Raw genomic sequence first — 21533 nt, 5'->3', positions numbered from 1 at the left:
TAGATTTGAAGATTTGAAACTAATTTAGAGAATTCTTCAAATATAAATTCTAAAACCCTATTTTATGGAAAATGTACTTGCATGTTTGTTTGCTTAAATTAGTGTAATTAGAATACTTAAAAATCCTGATTGCATCCGCTTATTGAAAGTCAACACCAACAACTATATTTTTAGCATATAGTCTTGATTTATGATTGATGTCATTGATTATTTTTGTCACTTATGGTTACAACTACACACTATATTAAGAATTAAATCAAGATTAAAAAGAATAAATTACATGTTCAATTTTTTATATGTTGGTGCAATTTATTAAATCACCAATCAAATAAAAAATTTATGTCGATGGATTATAATAATTATAATATTATATCTACACTCTAATATTTCTATTTTTGTGAACTTACAAATTTATTATTGTATGATCAATCAAATAGAATTTAATATTAATTAGTAGAGAAAATGACTCTACCAAAATTAACTTCAAAGCAATGACTCTACCAAAATTAACTTCAAAGTCTCTGCTACGATACTATATTAACAAAATATAATTAGAATTCAATATTTTCAAAGATGGTAGGTTGAAATCTTTGGAATCCATATTCGTGATTTTATATTCTTAAAAAAATATGTTTTCTTTTAGTTTAACAATATATAAAATTTAAAGGTTTGAATTTTTTACCTGATCGATAACCTATGTTTTGAATTAATTTCTAAATGTTCAATTTTATGACACTTGGGTTGCAATGAAGCGACATCAAAGCTCAAACCGACACTACTTTTTCTTGTAACTATGGGCTGCTAGGCCCAACAATGGGCTCCCAAGATTGTCATGGGCCTCATATTCAGAAAGTGGTCCAAATATGTCGATTCTTTGGTACCGATGGCCCTATTTAGGGACATCTCAAAATTGACCTCACTTTTTAATTTGTTCGATTTTTTTTATCTTCTGTTAATGTCATCACCCCATGAATTTACCACTTTAATCATTTTTCCTTCTTCCTTCTTTCTTCTCTCTTTTGTAGAACTTTTTTTTGTTTTTTTTGTCTTTCATTTTTTTCCCAATTCTTCTTTTCCGGTGATTTCTTCTATTTATGATGCCCTTTGTTTTTTTAGAAATTTGCCTTTTTTCTTTTGCAGTGATTTATGTTTGTGTCGCTATTTTTTTCTTTTTTTGATGAGATTTCTTTCACACTTTTTTTTCTTCAGTTGCCCTTATTTTTCAGTGATTTATTCTATTCAAGTCAACATCTTCATCTTCTCGAATCAAAGATGTAAGTTGGAGCGTGAACCAAAACGAGAGGAAAAAGTGAGAGTGAGACCCATAAATGAGATGAGGAAGCAAGAGTGAGAATTCAAATTAAGGAAAAGAAACTCAAAGGAAAAAACTACAAAATTGACGAGGAAGAAGTTAGAGGAAAAAACGAGAGGAAGAAAAGGAAGGAAGAAGCAAGAGGAAGAAGGAAAGAGAAGGAAAAAAATCAAGGAAAAAAATGAAGGAGAGCAACGTGAGTTGGGGAGCGAGATGAAGGAGTAAGAGGAATGAGATGAAGGAATGAGAGGAAAGAGCGAGAAATCTGGGTTACGTCTGACTTCACGTGCATTTTGGGGTTAAAATTGTACTTTCATACGCGACTTACGTAGGTAGAAGACCAAATTTTGAGTGTTTTTTAAAGTGAGACCAAATTTTGAGCGGATTCCTAAATAGGAGTCATCTGTACAAATTTTCTTAAATTCTTGTACAAACTATTGTGATGCTCATGTTAGAAGAGATACATAAATAAATTGACACCATATCTGGAGGTGAGAAAACCTTAAGCTATGAAAGTATGCTTAAAAGAATTGATACACGATATATATTAACGTGTTTCTTACTTTTTGGTAAATTAATGATAAAAACTCTAAAATGTGCTTGACATGAAGTAGTTAAGTGTGCTTGACATGAAATAGCTTAATCTATGTTGAATAACTTTCTAGGAATTTTAAGAAGAATGTGAGTGAAAAGCAAAGGATGTTGAATGATCTTCGTTGATAGGTAAGGGTAGTCTCTATTTAGAACAAATTTATGTATTAATTAATAATTGACATTATTTTCAATAAAAACGCCCACTTAAAAATTTGATAAATAAATAAACAAAAGTAAGAATTATTGTGTAATAATTAGAAGGGAAATTGCATCGGATGGTAAAATTAAGTTAAATATTAGCATCCATGTCATCAAGTTTTAGATTTTATCGAAATGGTAAAAAATTCAAACTTTCATTTTGATTTTTTCCATATTTCCTTTTTACCCTCAAATATAATTCCTATTCACACACCCCTTTACCCTAAACCAACTTTTCAGCCCTTCTTAGTCGTCTCTTTCGCTCTCTCTCTAAACCCCTTTTCATCTACAAGTTTCTCGCTTCTCTCTCCCTCTCTCTAAACTCTTGTTCCAGATTTAGCCATAGCCTCTTGTCGTTATCACCTTCGTTTCATCCGCCGCCAATGATGAAATTTTTTATGGTGTTGACAATCAACATGCGGAAACAATTAAGATCTTAAGCACTCTAACTACATCAATTTTATTTGCTTCAATCTACAGCTCGATTCTCCTCTCTAATGACTTGTAGACCATCACAAGATCTTCTTTACTATTTTTTGGCTTTTAGATTGGATGGTGATATCCAAAATGAGATTGAATTTTGAGGAAATTTTAAAGACTAAGAGTATTTGGTGAGAAGAACGTGAGAGGAAACTCTTCTCTCTCAATGATTCAATTTTCATGTCCTCTTCTTCCAGCATTTCTTCTTCTAATTTTAATGATGCCTTCATGCAACTCAATTGTTGCCACATGTAAGCACTAAGAATTGGGTCAAGGTGTAAACGAAGTGAAAAAAGAGAGAAAACCCCACTTATCCAATTTTTATGAATTTTCCACAAAATTATATTTTCATTTCATTAAATAATATTAATTCAATAATTAATATTAAATAAAATCCATTAATTTTAAATAAAATTCATTCTAAGAATTAATATTAAATAAAATTAATTTTAATTAATTAATTAAACCATTTAATTAATTAAGTTAATTTAATATCAAATATTAAATTAATATAACATCATATTCCATATATGAATCCCTATTCATATAATATATTTAAATCATATTTAAATGTTTTCCAATACTTCAATTTTGTTCAGTTCGATAATTAAATGTTTAATTATATCGTATATAATTAATAATTTCCTTAAATTGAATTTGAACATTTCAAATTTTCTCATCACACTATTCTAAGGTTTGGTCCATTTATGAGCTAGTAGGAGGACCTAATGGACCTACAGATCATGAACTCCAACTATCCGAGATTAATTGGCTAAACTCTTTTAATTGAATCAATCAACATTCATTAACTACCGAATCATCCATTAAAGTCCAGCAGCTACACTCTCCTCACTATAGATATATTTTTGTCCACTTGATTTAACCATGATTAGTAAGTCGATCCTTCACAGGTTGTTCGTATTCACAGTTGGGTCAAAATTACCGTTTTACCCTTGTAATGCATATTGCTCCTTAAGTCTTCACTGATCCACTAATGAACAATTGGTTTATGGTCCTACCATTAAACCGAGTCACTCTCAGTTATAGAGAGAGTGGGGCCCCTTGTTCAAGACTAGGAGTCAGTACTTAAGGGAAGAAACTATCTGCTAACCCTGAGACGGTAGGAGTGAATTCCATCTTGCAGGACTATATCCCCATCTATCTACCCGATCTTACCCCTAAAATAGGAGGCTTATTGAGTGGATGTTGAGCCACTCTCACCATTGCAGATTAAAGGATAATCCCGAATAAATAAGAGTTCATAGTTAGTTCAAGATTGAGATCGAGTTACCTTTGGTCATCGAGTTGAAATAGTTAGTTTTAACAGTAAATAATATTATTAAAAAAAAAAAAAAAAGTGACTATTTCGTGGTTCAATCTTATGCAAACATCTTTTGCATAGGATGCCTCCACTCGCATATCTCTATATGAATGATTTCGAGATCACATCACTTGTATCAAATACAAAATGAGTCTCATCTATAGTATTCCTAAGATAAGGTACTCAACCCTATCTTTATACTTATAGACTATAACTCAAATTTGATCATCTTTCATGTCTCCACATGAAGTTCAAGTATTCATGTTATAGCTAGAGGTTCGTTAGTTTATTGGATTTAGGCTATTTACAAATGCAACTTACATGTTCAATAACAACTTTATTAAATAAACCTCAATAACAATTTTATTGTAAATATAATAAGTTTAAATATTACAAACGGTGAATTTTAGGACATACAATCCAACAACTTTTTAATCACAATCTTCAATTTTAAAGGAGGTAAGTTTATTAACATTGTTGGGAAATTTAAGGATCTTGTCTTCTGCTCTTGATTGGAAATGAATAATTCTGTAGAATGGACTAAATCTTACTTTGTTCAAGGAGCTGGTGAACTCATCGTTCTAAAGAACTACATTAAGATACAATAAGCACGAAACAAATCTTAAAAAAAAAGAAAACCAAACAATTGCCATGGCTCCAATTCACAAAGAGAAATCATTTTTTTTCAAAGATGCTAAGACAACGTAAGGAGGATTTTTCAAATTTAAATGGTGGAAAATACTTCAAACACAGTGTTGAAAATTTGCAATATTATTATAATATATCAATGATATGTCTACGTCATTGTTATACTCTATACCAACAAGAAAAGAAACATGTATAAGGGATTGTTGATGATATTTACAATAAATATAAAAATAACAATAAGTATCATTAAGAATCAATATCAAATATTAATCATATAGCAATCGATATTATTAATAACCATCATCAAATAGTAATTAGACAAAAGTCAAATAGAAATCAGCATCAAAATAGTAATCAACCAACAATTAAATAACAATTGATATCATTGACAACTAGTATCATATTGTAACAAGACCAGAATTAGATAGCCATCAGTATCATTGGTAATCGAATAACAATCAATATCAAATATTAATTTAACAACGATCAAATAGTAAATTAGTATCATTTGCAATCAGTTTAAAATAACAATTAGATAACAATCAGACAACAATAAGATAATTATTGATCATTGGAAATCAGATGACAATCAAACTACAATCAAATGTAATCATACATTTTTAATTGTGAGGACATTTTAGACACTCAACTATTTAATTGGCTAAATTTGTTATTTTGTCATTTCCTGCAAAAATCCATATATGCAGACTATGGCTTAATTTCACTATTTTTTTTTATTTTTTTATTTTTTATTTTTTGACAATCTTGCAACTATGCCTGATTAGAATTGAACATGAAAACTTTTGACCTGCCCTTAAGTCCACTCCAACGGTGATGACCTGTTTATTTAATTGTTTTTTTTTCGGCTCATTCATTCTTTTAATTACAAAATTTAGTAGATTAAATTTCCGACTTCTTAAAATGGATCACATGTCAATTTTGTTGGAATTATAATTATATGTTTACTATTCAAAATGAATCCTCCATTAAAATTTTATTACATTTGAGCATTATTAATTATAGTTAATGGTAATGGATTTTTTTAAAAAACAAATGTAGGATAGTTTTTTTTTTTTTTTTTTGAGTCTTCTCCTATTATGTTATTATAAGTCATTTTTAGTACAATAAGTCAAATGGATTAGTTTAGGGATGTAAATTATTTTTTTATTAGATTATAATCCTTGATAACGGTGCGTTTTGCTTGTGCCGGCTGTCTCAAATGGATTGGAAAAGATCCAATCATTAGTCAACACGTCATGTAGCGTGAAACGTCATCAGTGCCTCGTTGTGCACTGTGGGATCTAAACGTCACCAACACCGACAACTCTCTCAAGCTGAGCCCAAAGCCCAAACCACTCACTCACCCACCATTTTATATTTATTTATTCATAAATTACCTTTTTAGCCCTCAAAATATATATGTTTTCTCTCAATTTTTAATTGCACGTTTGGTATGTAATTTGAGAACTGAAATTTTAAAATAATAGATTCAATAAAAATAAATTTGTATTTCATATTTTCATATATATATTTGATAGTAGATTCAGAAATTAAATTTCAGTTCAAATAATTATTCGAAATGTATTTGATAATATATTTATAATTTTAGTTACTCACAAAATATTAGGTTGAATAAAAATTATTGTTAATTAAATTATGATTTAAGTAAAAAAATTGTATTACTATTATTTTCTAATATCATATAATTTATACTATATTATATAATATATAATTTAATTTAATAAAAATAATTTAGTTTATAACTTGATATATTATACTTGTTAATGTTTTTATTCTTTTTAATAAAATTTTGCATCTTAAAATTTTAAACTCAAAATCTGAATTTACTGAATGTAAAAATATTATTTTCAAAATTTATACTATTTGAATCATAAGATTTGAAAACAGATTTTGAAACGGCCTATCAAACATAATTTTTATTGAACTCAGTGAATCTAAAAACAGATGACAGAATTTGAGTGGTCTATCAAATAAGTCTTAAAATATATATTTTTAATCTACAAGTTTTTAGGAGATGCTTCTGAAGTTGTGAACTTCAAGGAGTTTCAAAATCTAGAGAGTTGTGAATTCTTTTGATGAGTAGAAGAAATTAGATATAAAATTAATATGTATATATAGTGAGACCTAAAGTTCCAAAAAAGTGAAACTCCACGATTTGCAATAGAGTCGAGTAAGGAGGGAGGAGAAAAAATGCTAAGAGAAAGAGGAGATAATTTATTATTATTATTTTTCTAATTCAAAAGGTCATATTCTTGTTTAAATTGAGAAAAAAGATAATTCAAATGCAGCTATTTTGCAAAATACGAGGTAATTTTACTTTTTAATTATTTATTTCACGAACAAATTTTGATGCACTTTATATTAAATCTGAATTTGCCAAACGTGGAGTGTCATAATAATACATCAAACTTTAAACTTATTTTAATAGAATATGAAGAAGAATGGTTCAACGTGCTCTAGTCAACATTACTAATATACCCTATATCAATCTCGTGGATAAGTCCCATCTCCAAATAGGTTGAATTAAAAATATTTTTAAAAAAAACAATGTTGAATTAAAAGGAGATATCACTGATTGGTAATTCAAAATAAATAAATAAATAAATTTTAAGTCAGCTTCTAAAAATTTAAATTAATATTTAATAGGTGTTTTTAACATTATAAAATATTTTAAACTTTTAATTTTATGTTTACTAAGTTAACGTTAATGAGAGTTGTTGAAATCTCGAACTTGAGGTTGATGAAGTAGACTATTATAGCCCACACCATATTTGAGAATCCAAATACAATAGTAGTGTTTATAATTATTTGTAACCTACAATAAAACTATGGTAATACTATTTGAAATCTCTATTTATTGTAGTCTATACTATTTTCTATCTATCTTTTCTCTTTGTTATCGAGTTTACATTTTTCTATCTAGACTAAAATAGTATTCATCTTGATAATTCTTAAAATGTACTATCATATTCCATTTAACTCGAGATTGTTTCTAAATTTTATGTGTTTATTTGATTGTTTTATAGGTGTCGAGTACCTAAACGATAGAATGGAGAGTTAGTGACGAAATGGAGTTAAAATGGGCCAAAACGAAGCTTAATTGCATCAATTGAGAAAGAGAAGGCCAATTTACACTTTTGCTCATAGAGTAAGCGTAGCACTGGCCGTAGTGCCAGGAGCCTTATTTTTTTGAAAACGCATAGCATTGCAGGATAGCATCGTGGCGCTTCGAAGGCCCGACGAGTGTTGATTCCCATCAACACCGTGATGTTGCACATTAGTGTCGCAATGCTCCAACATTTATATATATATATATATATATATATATATATATATATATAAAAAGTCAGTTTTAGGTTACTTCTTCTCCTCATACTGATCCAACCGATTTGCAGAGCATTTTCTCCCTGCTTTCTTCTGTTTTTCATCTTTTATATACTCAAACTCAACCCGTTGATCCTCATATCGATTATGGGATAAGGTAACTTATAATAGCTTGGGTTTTAGGATTTTTCTCTAGTTTTATATACTTGTGAGTCTTCGGACCGAATATTGTTGCTTTGCTTGATTCAATTTTGTTCTCATAGATTATGATTATATTATCGGACGCATGTGGATTTTATGATTGATGCTTTTGATTGACATTTGATACGTGACATATAATCTTATGTTGATCATTAAGTAGCGATCGGTTAGGTTGTCTTGCAAATTGTATTGTTCTAACCAATCAAGGATTGAATCAAATGAATATTTAATCATGGCTTTTCCTGTTGGATATTTCACCTAACATTTTCCTAGATCTTAATGCAACTAAGATAAATCTAAATTTGCATGCTTCTCATCAATTCTATTATTTGGACTAGTTAGTCGATTAGGACGAACTAATTGGCTTTTCCTATTAGTTCGGTTAGGTGTGAGCAAATACTTAATTCAGGTAATGAGAATTCGTTGATCAAATATATTGAATAGAGAAATTTTTGTAATAACCCAAGTTAGGCTTTATTTACATATTTTTCTCAAACTTTTATTTAATTGCATTTATTTTATGCAATTTAATTTTTTATGGCAATTAAACCAATTTCAAAATCCCCATCAGTTACCCTTGGACTATTAGTTCAATTAAGAGATTCAAAGGTTCCCTGAATTTGACCCATTACTGTCCTAATATTACTGAATTAGAGTAAAAAACAGAACAATTATTTGACTAAGTCGAGCTTTTGGTTCGTCACACCTCAAATACAAACTATAATAACCACTGACTATAGTGACCAACTAAGTGCTCCAAACGTCTCCTAAAGTGTACATATACCATTTAAAAAATACAAAACAAAAAACAAATCAATGTTTTTGTTAGACATAAAATTAATTTTTTTCAAATAAGATGACCTAAACTTTCCATTTCATATAAAAATAAATCTATAAATTTTAGATAATGTTAAAGAGGTCAAAGACATATTAGACGCAAAGTCAAAAATCTAAGACGTATTAGACAATACAATGAAAGTTTAGGAAACTACTACTCAAAAATTGAATTTTTTTTTAACATGTTAAAAACTTTTAAATGTGTAAAAACCTATAAACATATACTTAAGGGGTTGTTTCTTTTGCGGTCATCCTAAATTCTCTTGGGATAGACATCTGGATTACTTCATTTATTTTATGATATTGTAAGATGTGTTATCATTTGAGATTTTGGGACATCTTAAGATGCCCTTAAGTTTTGGATGTTCTACGTTGTGGGTTTTCATATTCTCGTATTAATGACATCCATACTTCACTTTTTTTGCCTTTCTTTTTTTTTTTTTCCTTATATATATTACTATTCTTTATTTGCATTATATAATTAAAATAAATAATATTTGCATTAGTTTCTTTAGCGAGATATTCTAATTTAAATTGAAACTAATATTTATTTTATAAAAATCTTAAATTAACTGATATTATTTTGTTGAGAAAATAACATTAAAAATAATATAAAATTGTATTAATTTAAAAAAGAAATTCAAATTGATAAAAAAAAAAGTTTGTATAAGTTCATTATATTAAATTTATTATAAATTATTGAATAAGTAAGAGTATTATTGGAACATTATGCAAATTTAATACATCTTTTAGTAGAAACCTTACAAATCAAATATGGTTATCTAAAGATATTTGGACATTTGTAATTCCGGATATATATAATTTCAGGCATCTAATATTTTGATAATCTATATTCTTAAAAAAAAAAAAATATCCCTAAAAATTTAAAGATTAAATTTGTAATTTATCAAAAAAAAAAAATCATGAAAATAATTAAAATATGTACTCTACAAGTCTTTAAATTCTCCACTCTATTTTGTTGAATGGAAAATAAATATAGTTTGTGTTTAGTAGCCCAATTAACTCGAGAAAGTGCCTCACCTCTCCCACCCAAAAATAAAAAATAAAAAATAAATACAACTCAAACTTTGTCCAATAAAATCTTGATTTGTTTGAAATTTTTGAAGTGTAAGAATCTAAACCTTCCATTTACGTACTTTTGGGATTTCTTCTTCTTGAAAAAAGAAGAAAAAATAAAAAGAAAAGCTTGTTTTGAGTTTGAAAAAAAAAAAAAACGAGAGCTTTTACATGTTTAAGATTTATGAATATTGAAACAATTTATATAATTCACGAGGAAGTTGGCTGGTTTTCTTACTTTTTTTTTTCTTCTTAATTTTCATTTCTTATTCCTAAATTTTAAAGTGTTACATTTTTAATCATTAAAATTTGAATTTGTGTTTTGTTTTAATTTAATCTTACGTTCTAAGATTTACATTTTTAATATTTTTTTTTATTAAATACTCACTTTAAATTATTGATATTATTATCTATTAATTGATTTAAAATAATTATAGTGTGAAATTTTAAAATTAAATCAATAATAATGAAAAAATAATGAAACTTACTTAATTATATAATAAATTTTTTAAATAAATTAAATATATATTAACATTAAATATTAAAAATGAGTATTTAGTAAAAAATCAAAATTAAAAGCGTAAATCTTAAAATTTAGGAACTAAAGTAAAACAAATCTCAAATCTCAAGATACAATTGTAAAATTTTAAATGGTCTAAAAATATAGTATTTTAAAATCTATAGATTAGATAAAACTACACCTCAAATTAAGTGGCCAAAAATGTTACTTTTTTAACCTTTTTTGGGAGAGGATAGCTTGTGCTTGTGTTGAATTTTGATATTAAGAGTTAAATTTTTGGATTTGGAATATATATTAATAATGATAATTCCTAAAATTCATACACCACATTAATTCATCCCGAAACCGAAAGCGATATATTAGTATTTAATTTTAATTCACATAAAAAAATAATTTTCAGTGTGTGTATATACTATATATAAATCCTCAGGATTCAGATTGAAGAACTGGTTCAATTCCTTGGATCCAAAATATATAACTCCTCCCATTTCCTCTCAATCTTTTCTTCTTCTTCAATCTTCAATCAATCCTCTTCCTTTTGCCAATCAGCCATGGGGATTCTTGCTGACAGTGGGTCAGGTCCTTCTCTCAAGTTCTTGATTTATGGGCGCACCGGCTGGATCGGCGGTTTGCTTGGCCACCTCTGTCAACAACAGGGTATCGATTTCACTTATGGCTCTGGCCGTCTCGAGAACCGCGCCTCCCTCGAGGCTGATATCGCCGCCGTCAAGCCCACCCATGTCTTCAACGCCGCTGGAGTCACCGGCCGCCCCAACGTCGACTGGTGCGAATCGCACAAGGTCGAGACCATTAGAACCAATGTGGTCGGAACCTTGACCTTGGCCGATGTGTGCCGTGAGAGAGGGTTGATCTTGATTAATTACGCCACTGGCTGCATTTTCGAGTACGATTCGGCTCATCCTCTCAATTCCGGGATTGGTTTCAAGGAGGATGATACCCCTAATTTTATTGGATCCTTCTATTCCAAGACGAAAGCCATGGTGAGCTAATGATTTTCACTGCTTTCCCATTTTTTTATTATTGCTTGATTTTGATTCTGGAAAACTTGGAGTTAGTTGCATTGTGTAAATTTGAGTTCAGATCTATAAGGCTAGAGTGAATGGTTTTGTTTAGAAATTGAAATCAGCCATTGTTGCGATTGATAATGAAGCTGAATTTTTGCTTGTTGGAACTTGTGAATGTTCTTTGGATGTGGATCTGGATTGTTATTACATTCATCAGAAAGGAAACTTCCTAGGATTCAATCCAGGGCAGCATTGTATTTGGTTGTCTTGAATATTCTGATAATTGATTGCTTTTTCTTGATGAAAATGTATCAAATGTGTTCTTTGAACTTGATGGGCTGATCCCATTTTTATGTCACTTTCACATTTTGGGTGTTAAAGGTGGAGGATCTGCTGAAGAACTATGAGAATGTGTGCACCTTGCGTGTTCGGATGCCTATATCCTCGGACTTATCGAATCCTCGCAACTTCATTACGAAGATTACCAGATATGAGAAGGTCGTCGACATCCCGAACTCGATGACGATCTTGGACGAACTCCTCCCGATCTCGATCGAAATGGCAAAAAGAAACCTCACTGGAATATGGAACTTCACCAACCCGGGAGTGGTGAGCCACAATGAGATCTTGGAGATGTACAAGCAATTCATTGACCCCAATTTCACATGGAAGAACTTCACTCTAGACGAGCAAGCCAAAGTGATCGTTGCCCCGCGGAGCAACAATGAGCTCGATGCGACCAAGTTGAAGAACGAATTCCCTGAACTCTTATCCATCAAGGATTCCCTCATCAAGTATGTGTTCAAGCCAAATCAGAAAACTTCTGCAGCTTAAAAATCCAATGGTATTTCTATTCCATATTTCCTCTTCTTTGTATTTTGTCCTTTGCCATTTTCGTTGATTCGAATATTTGGCGCTGAGTTCTGGAATATCAAATATTTTCCCTTTTTCCATAGGACATAGAAGCTTGATTATGATCCATATTTGAATATCATATCTATTTATTTTGTTCCAACTATTATTATTGAATAAAAGTAGCTTGAAATGATCTATGAAGTTTCAACTTAGGCTGTGTTAGGGTGAGAAGAACAAGATGTAGCATTTTGGTATTTGTAACTTTGCTGATTTTGGGTATAAGATATTACTGAGAACTTCTGTGCTTTATCAGAAATGGTTTTGATCTTTAATGTAGTTATCAATGTTTCCCAACTTTTACAAGTGCATCTCAAGGCTCATAAACACGCACTCTCCCATGAAAAGAAAATATTTCTTTATTTATTATAGTCTTTTTGATACCCTTGAGGCGTTGAGTGTTGAAATGGCTTTCATAGGACAATTACATTTTTTTTAGTACAATAAGAATGAGGGTATTTGAATAATAAATCACCTAGTCGCCAACACATTCTATATATGCTAGTGAGGTATGTTTGCTTTGACAAATTTTATGTTTTTTTAGAAAGAAAATAATTTTGATAATATGTTGTGATTACAACTATTTTTAAATTTAGTTAAATTATACATAATATTTCAAAATTATGGGGTAAGTTTTAATTATGCTCTAAATTTTATTAGGTAAATGATTTTAATGATATCTTCCAAAATGGAATAAATAAAAAAAAATGGTAATATTGATTTTAATCTTCTCCACCTTAGTTTTTATCAAAATTTAGTAACTTAATTAAAAATTCAGCGTTTTGTTTACAATATGATAAAGTAACGGTAGGGAAGCAGGGAAGCAGTTACTCTTACATAAAAATTGTCGCTGTCTTTATTTTTAGACTTTGCTGTTGCCAACAAACAACATAAACAAGAATAGAATATTCGAAAAATCGTAATAATTACACCAAGTCACCAACTAATCTATAATTTTTTTTTTCATAAATAACACTTTCACATTATTTTATTCATTTTTCTTTTTAATGTTTGGCTAAGAATTACTTGTTAGAAATGCAAAAAATAATCTTTAATTTTTTTTCCATAAATAACACTATCACATTATTTTATTCATTTTTCTTTTTAATGTTTAGCTAAGAATTACTAGTTAGAAATACGGACAAAAATGGTAAAAAAAAAGTAAAAATTTTATAAATCAAAAAGCTATCAAATGGGACATAATTTTAGATTAAACTATGAGTTTAGTCTCTTACCAATTCAAATTTTCAAAAAATTAATTGACGTTTTGATATAAATTAAAATTATATCTCCAATGGAAAATTTAAAAATTTTATTTCGTGTGATCCGTGAATTTTAAAAAAATTTAAAATCTAAATATTTAATTTATAATTTAAAAGTTTAGAATTCCAATAAACTCAAATATCAAACTATAAATTTGTAATTTAATCAAACTTTTTTAATGTTAACCAAAAGAAAAAAAATGAAAATAGAATACCTTTCCACATTGGGCTCGTTAGATGCTTTCGAATTGTGTAGCGTATGACTTATGAGCATGTGGCGTTATTAATTTTGTTGAATGAATGCATTCTCTTAAAAAAATATATTTAGGATTCTCTTTAAAAATTGAGCTTTAAAAAGTTGAGTGATTATGGTGGTTACTTTTAATTCAAATTTATTAGAAAAGTTATGTTTAGTAGCAAATTTCTGTTTTGTCAACTTTAGGATTATTTTAACATTTTGTACAAATTTTATGTTAATAGAACTATACTTATGTTGGGTAAGAGAGATTCTCTCTTACAACATATGTTAGTTTTTCCTTCAAAAGTCGATGTAGCTTCTAATATGTAACTTTTTTTTTTCAAGTTTAATAAGAACATGTGGAATTGGAGATTGAGCATAACACAATGGATAAAAACATAAATCACTATTTCAAAATTCAATAGTTGAACCTTCTATTCTGTAATTGCTGAATCATAATGAGAAAATCAGGACAAGGAAAAATATAACTAACTTTCACGTGTCTTGTTAGTGAATTTGTAGTTTAGGGAAAAGATATGACCTGCAAAAGAAAAATTGTACACTGGTATGATGTTTGCTACACATACTTTAATGCTTAAGTTACAGAACGCAAGAGCGTAACAAGTTTATGGTTTAGAGAGTGAAAACTTAATTTATTTTATTTGAGTCATAATGATGTATTTATACTCGAGTTGATCTAGGATTTCCCTTTCTTCTCGAATCCAAGATTAAAGGGTTGATCTACTATTAAGTTTGCTTCAACTACTCATTTTGAGTCTTGATCCAAATCCTTCATTCCTAAAGCTATCTTTAGACCAATATTTGACCTGTCCCATTTGGCACAAGGCTAGACTTGGGCGAAGTCGAGATGAAGGAATTGGCCTTCTTTCTTCGACTTGTCTTGGGTGTAGTTCGAGATTGAGTTTTGTTTGTTTTTTTAGACGTCTTTTAGATTTGTCCAATCTTAAATTTATTTGTTGATTTCAAAATTATTGTACAAAATTAAAATACCATTTTGGTCAACATATGCCTAAACTAATATAACAAAAATGAAAAGTACATATAGTCGATGAGAATTGCTTAAAAGCTCATTCCAATCCAATTCGATTTAAGTTAATCTAAAATGAAAATTAAAAGGAAAAAAAAAAGAAAAAAACTTAAAATCATGAATTATATTATGAAATTTTGGTTAAAAAATTGAAAAAGAAGAAGAAAATGGTAGGAGTGTTTCAAACTTCAATGGTTTTTTGATTAAGAGCCATATATCTCCATCTCTCTTTCTCTACAAAATCTGCATCCAAAAACCTTGAAACAAACGACCAAACCCTATAAACATCTTCAAAATTCGTCAGAAATCCAATCCCTGCACTAACCACTGATATCCAACAATGGCCTTTCTCACTTCTATCCATCCTTTCTCCTCCCTCCACCGCTCTCTCCTTTCTCATCTCAGTTTCCTCTTCGTTCTTGTCCAAGAAATTTACCTCCTTCACAATTCCATTGCTCAACGAAATATTGCTCCGATCGGCGAGCTTCTGAACCATTGCTGGCTCTACTTTTTCCCCTTTCCAGTCGAATACGTTGAATGCCACCGCGGGTCCTCGATTAATTTCGATTTTGGGGCCGTAGACTCTCACTAGGGCTTTAGCAATTCCTCCTTCTGGATTTGGGTGTTGAAGATTCATCAATGCATTTGTGAGCCAATTGATCAGATATCTTCCTCTAATGCTTATCAGTCTTAGGCCTACTGAATCTGCGTGATCCAAGCCTCTGCATTCCAGGTTTGAGTTCATTTCTTTGTTTGTTGATCGAGTGGATTCGAAGGGCGTTGTCAATTCGACGATTCCTGTGAATGAGAATTCTTCCTCTTCAATTTCTGTGGCTTTCATGATTTCAGGTGAATTTCGCGACTCTGATATAGCTAAATTTCGAATTTCTAGGCTGGGTTTTGAAATCTGTTGTGTTTCTGGTTCTTCTGGAAATGGAAATAATGGTGATGTTGAGATAAGGCTTATAACGCCAATGTTTGCAGGTGAGGTTATTAAACTCTCCATGAATGAAACATTGGATTTCTTGATGAACAAACAGCCAAATCCTGATGGGTTTTCGCCAAAAACTTTATAGAAAGAAGAAATTAGAAATTCAGGCTTGAAGAGAGAGAGGCCTAAAGTTTCCATGTCTTTTGGCCCCAATGCACATGTATCTAGGCAGACATCCCATTCGTTTTCTCGAGCTATGTTCAGCCATTGATATGAATATGGAGTTCCTGTTAATCTAGACTGAAGTGGGAAAACAAATAGCCCCTTTTTCTTCATTTTCATCTTCTTCTTCTTCTTTCGTTTACTGACGATTAGTCTTCTTAATTTTCCGGTGGAGATGTTTAAGTTTGGCCATAAGAACTCAGCAGAGCTGATTCTTGCTCCTTTCCTCTTGGAGATTTCAACCATCAAATCAACTGCCTCACTCTTGTGATCATAAACTGTGACCAAATTTCTGTTGTGCTGAAAAGGGTAAGTGTCGGCTAAAAGTTTGAAGGCTGATGATTGATTGGCTGTGAACACCATAGCATAATCATCTTCTGATAAGTTCATAAACTTCATAATTCTACTTCTGATTCTGGACTCAAATTCTGATTCTTGACCACCATTCCCCACCTGGGAATTTGGTTTCACTGCTTTATGAGAAATGTTGAAAAATGGTGATCCCGGGGAATGCATAATTAGGGGAGGGGATCCTGATGGAGAGGAGGAAGAAGCAGTTGGAACCGTTGGAAAACTCTGCTGTTGAGCATAGGAAAAGAGACACTGACCATTGTAATCGAGACATACATGTTTGGAGAGAGCAAGATGATTATATTCATCAGCTCGGATTCGATCGATCTGTTGTGTGTCAAGGTACAGAGGATATGCTCTAACGAAGTAAGTAAACCCATCTTTTAGAGAAGGGATGGATTCATGGTCAGAGAATCGAGCATTCGGATGAAGAGACGTCTCTGTTGCTCCATGAAAATTGTATGCAGGAGTTGAAGCTGCAGAAGACCTGTAAAATGCAGTATGTGAAGAATCGGTAAGACCGAGAAACAGGGTTCGACAGCAGCCCTGAAGGCAGGCCTGTGAAGCCTCTCTAATACAAGGGGACGGCATAATTCTGAAGTTTGATCTGTATGGAACATTGATAAGAAGAAACAACCTTTTTGGTCAATAGTTTAATTGTCACAACCACCTTCTGATGGAGACCAAATTACATCTCTCATTAATATGGAAGGTGAATTTCAAACAATACAAACAAAAAGATCATTTGAGTTGTGGCTGCGGTTGTCGTTGCAACGCCTTTCGACATCGGTGTAGAAGCCGACGGGATCTTCTTCAAAAGCAAGATAACAAATAGAAAATGGCAAATTGGAAAGGATTGGGGGTGGATGGCTCTTTCATGGAAAATATCAGAGAACAAGAATGGTCAATTTCAACATCTTCTTTTGTTAATGCGTTCACAAAAGGACGTGTCGTATTCGTTAAGTTGTTTGATTATTTGCGTTACCTTTTCACAAGCATAAGAAGAATAACAAAGCATGATGAGACAAATACAGTTTCTTGACTTGGAAAATATGATGATAAATCCTGAAGCTTTTTGACCCATGACAACCCTTACTAGATATTTTTCTGCAATAATTGCCTTTCTACAAATTTCAACCTACTTTCAAATTTTCTTTTTTCAGAATAATAAAATATTTATTGAAAGAAATTATAAACTATGCATTTTTTTTAAAGAAAACTATGCATTAGTTTATGTTGTTTTGAGTTGAACTCAGTGTTTAGACCTGAGGTCTAATTTTGTATACTACTGATATTTTATACCCATGTTCACTAGTGCACTCAGCTCATCATCATGGATGTCTTTGTTATCGTTTTGCCAACCACCTTTGGCGACCAACTCTAGGCACCACCTCCAGTGACTAACTTGAGTAGCCACCTCTGACGGCTTCTACTAACTGCCACCTCTAGCCACATTCGACCATAATCGTCGGCAGTCAATTCTACCAATTTTGATGACCATTATTTTAACTTAGTTTATAAGATTTTATAATAGTCTTTTATAGAGATTTAATATTAATAAAAATAACATATAACAAACCAAACAAATTTGTATATAAAAATATTTTTGAGAAAGAGTTACCGAACACATGAATTCTTATTTTAAACAGTTTTTTTTAGTCAAAATTGTTTAAATTAAAATGTTTTTTTGGAAAACATTTTTTTCCAAGTTCATGGCAAAAAGACAGGCATGAATTGGAGTATGGGAGATTGAGAGAAGTTGTTGAATATATATATAGATAGAAGATTTGGATGATTATTTATTTATTTTTGTATAAGTGGACTTGCAATTTGTTGCACATTTGTTGTGCCAACTATATAACATGGTCATTAATATATATTAGGGTCATTATAGTATAATTAAAATTTGAGGACATTCTACTTATAATATGAATCCAAATTTGTTTTGTTCCAATGATATAATTTTATCCAATTTAACTAAAAACGTCACATGTACAAGTTTGTAAATTTGATTGCTTAAATTTTTTTTTTTTAAAAAAAGTGTAGAACCAAACAATGGAAGGTTTTATGAAAATCATTTATTAACAAATCAATTTTGTTAAAATCACTCCCAAACATACATATAGTAAGTATACAAAGAGAGTTCGTTTTAGTAAACCAAAAAGCAAGTAGAAGAATGTTATCATCCCAAATTTGAACTCCACTTTTATAGTTGGTCTTGAAAATATAATTATTTCTCTCTGATCCACATATTATATATGATAGTAATCTTAATGTTAAAACGTATATTTACTGCATTATTGTGCTTGTTCAATTTTTAGAACTCATAAATTGTAAAGTTGAAACAACCCTAAGCTTATAATATATTATATACATTATAACGATGTGAAAATATTTCCATCTTATTTAACTATAGTACAAAATTATAAACTATAATTGTCCAATAAATCTTTGGTGACTACTAGAAAATTGGGATTTCATGATACTTGAATTCAACTATCATAATTAATTCTTTAATTAGCACCAAATTGCATAGGCAAAACATTGAAAATAGACTTTTCAATAAATAGTCACCAAGTCTTTCTTGATTGATGATTTTATAGAGATGGGATTAGAAAAAACATCATATTTCTTTTTATCTCCTCAAGGAAGAACATACCATTTTTAGAATTGACTTAAATTTTCGAGTCATTTCATCTTTGAAGCTTCGTTGCTTTAAAATTTTTATTTGAAGAAAAATATTCTTTTAAAGTCCGTTTGGATCTCAGACATTGTTTAATGGGTATAGATTTTAAATGTTTGGAATGATTAATATCTATATTTAGATATATAGGATAATTAATGTCCGTAAGTTAAATATGTGTGTTAAATTTACCATTTTGTATTTAGGAACTAAAATTAAATAACAAAGAGAACAATTATTATAGTCATCAAATAAATTTAGTATTATTTAATCAATAAAAATAAAAGCAAAAGGAAAACTTTTATAAACCTTCATTAACATAATTAATTAAATTATTCTAAATTAATTAGAATATTGGTAATGCATAATAATAATTTATATTAAATAGTTAAGATAACATAAAATCTTAATCATAAAGGTATTAGTCGAAATTTATTAAGTCTAATTAATGTATTTATATTTAATAATTAATAAAAATTAATAATGATGAGTAATTGATATTAATTTATTAATTAATTAAACTATATTTTTATTGGTCATCTCCCAAACATACAAATCCAACACTTTTGTATGTATTAAGTGTGAGGTTCAGTTTATGGCGTGAGGTTCAGTTCCTTATCTAGAAGCATACCTAGATATATACGAATACTGGCTTCCATACCTATCTCCGGTAGAGCTAACCGTAAGTAAGCTATTTTTTATCCGTAGATTGATTGTGAGTGAGCTTAATGCGGAAGGCTCATCGTGAGACCTTGAATGTTAGATGAGTTTTGAAGTTTTCTGATCAACAATATCTTGAGTTTTAAAAATTGAAATTATGTGAAACAAACAAGGATATTAAATGTTTGTCCCAAATTCTAGGGGAAAATCTAGGAAATAAACAAGCCTACCCAAAAAAATATATATTTATACACTTATTAGAAATTATTTCACATTCTAAACATATATGACATACCAAAATCTTATAAATTTTAATCTAAACGTTTGAAAACTAAATTAAAAAAACCATTATAGAGAAAGAAACCTTTGGGTTATAATAAGATAAGATGTACACATTATTGAAATATTAAGTTGAATATAGTTGGAAATACAATTAAGTTGAATATAGTCATGTACAGAAAAGCTTGGCAATAAAAAAATTCTCTGCAACGACCAGAAAAAAATTGTTGAATCAAACATAAAAACCAGAAAACAAAGAGGAAAAGTAGTCTCATTGTACCTGCGAGTACTTCTCAATCCAACAAAGATTTGAATGCTAATTAGGCTTTTGAGTGTATTGCTCGGTCTCGAAACACACCGTCTCCGATCGTGATCCGAATCCTGGACCTGGAGCGAACCTACGTTGCATTTATTAATAAGAAAAGATTTGAAGGCAAAGCAAAAGTAGATGAAGGGCAACTCTCCTTTGGCAGGACATGAAAGGCTAAGCCATTTTGCCTGCCAATGGAGAGAAGCCCTTCAGCTAGTTGGCTTAATCAATAATATATGAAATTATGCATAGTTTTGACTTTGATTATATATATACACTTTTATGCAGCGTCACGATTGAGAGAGCTTTAAAGGAAACTCAAGTTTTGTGGGAAGAAAGAATATTGGATCATAAGCATATGCCATTGGATATCCTTTTCTTTCCTTGCATTATATTCTCTTTCCTTCTAAAAAGCTCTAATTTCTCTTATAGATTCTTCTTCTCATACTGATTTTGACCTATCATCATTCTCATCTCTCTTCCACCTGAAAATTTAGCGGCTAAAGTGGGCAGCTGCCAAAAAGAAAGTTATGGAAAGAAGATAGATGCTTTTCTTTACCTCTATTAACCTTGAATATCCTATCTCATATTCTTTTTCCTTTCCTCCCTCTTTTCACCTTTCATATTCCACTCAAAATTATCTTGTTTTTTTAATGCTAATGCTCCATGGTTCTTAACATCTTGTAAAATATTGTTTTTGGCTCGAATGTTTTGGTTCTCATCCAAGTGATTTGTTATTAACTACGAGTTTAACATATTGTAATTGTAATTTCAAAAATCGATGTGGTTTAATCCCACCTTGCAATTATTGAATCACTAGTCCTAGATACACAAAGAACATGCTCTGTTTTACCTTCATGTTAGTAAGTTGCAATTTCTCTGTATATTTCTTACTTTGATCATGGTTTGTTGGGAGGAGGTCATATGTATATTAGCTCACCTATTTATTGCAAACAAGGAAGGAAAGTCGAGGAATAGGATGAATTTGCTTAGAAGAACTTGATGATATTATTAAGAGGAATACCAGTATTTATACAGAATGAAATCCCTTGAAATGGGAGAGCAAAAAATAATACAGA

General features: G+C 30.1%; 2 protein-coding genes across 2 annotated transcripts; one reads left to right on the top strand and one right to left on the bottom strand.

The window, feature by feature from the left end:
- Positions 1-10852: 10852 nt before the first annotated feature.
- NRS/ER (nucleotide-rhamnose synthase/epimerase-reductase) lies at positions 10853-12729 on the top strand. Its single transcript, XM_039020064.2, has 2 exons — positions 10853-11534; positions 11940-12729. Exons 1-2 carry the CDS (start codon positions 11085-11087, stop codon positions 12390-12392), a joined length of 903 nt encoding a protein of 300 aa, XP_038875992.1. The 5' UTR covers positions 10853-11084; the 3' UTR covers positions 12393-12729.
- Positions 12730-15195: 2466 nt separating this feature from the next.
- On the bottom strand, positions 15196-17113 carry LOC120067012 (uncharacterized). Its single transcript, XM_039018374.2, has one exon. It carries the CDS (start codon positions 17111-17113, stop codon positions 15200-15202), a length of 1914 nt encoding a protein of 637 aa, XP_038874302.1. The 3' UTR covers positions 15196-15199.
- Positions 17114-21533: the final 4420 nt, after the last annotated feature.

This window comes from Benincasa hispida, chromosome 12, assembly GCF_027475165.1.
Source record: "Benincasa hispida cultivar pf3 chromosome 12, pf3_genome.v1.1, whole genome shotgun sequence".
NCBI classification, from domain to species: Eukaryota; Viridiplantae; Streptophyta; class Magnoliopsida; order Cucurbitales; family Cucurbitaceae; genus Benincasa; species Benincasa hispida.
The sequence above is the reverse complement of the archived record's forward strand: the minus strand, read 5'-3'. Positions and strand labels throughout refer to the sequence as shown.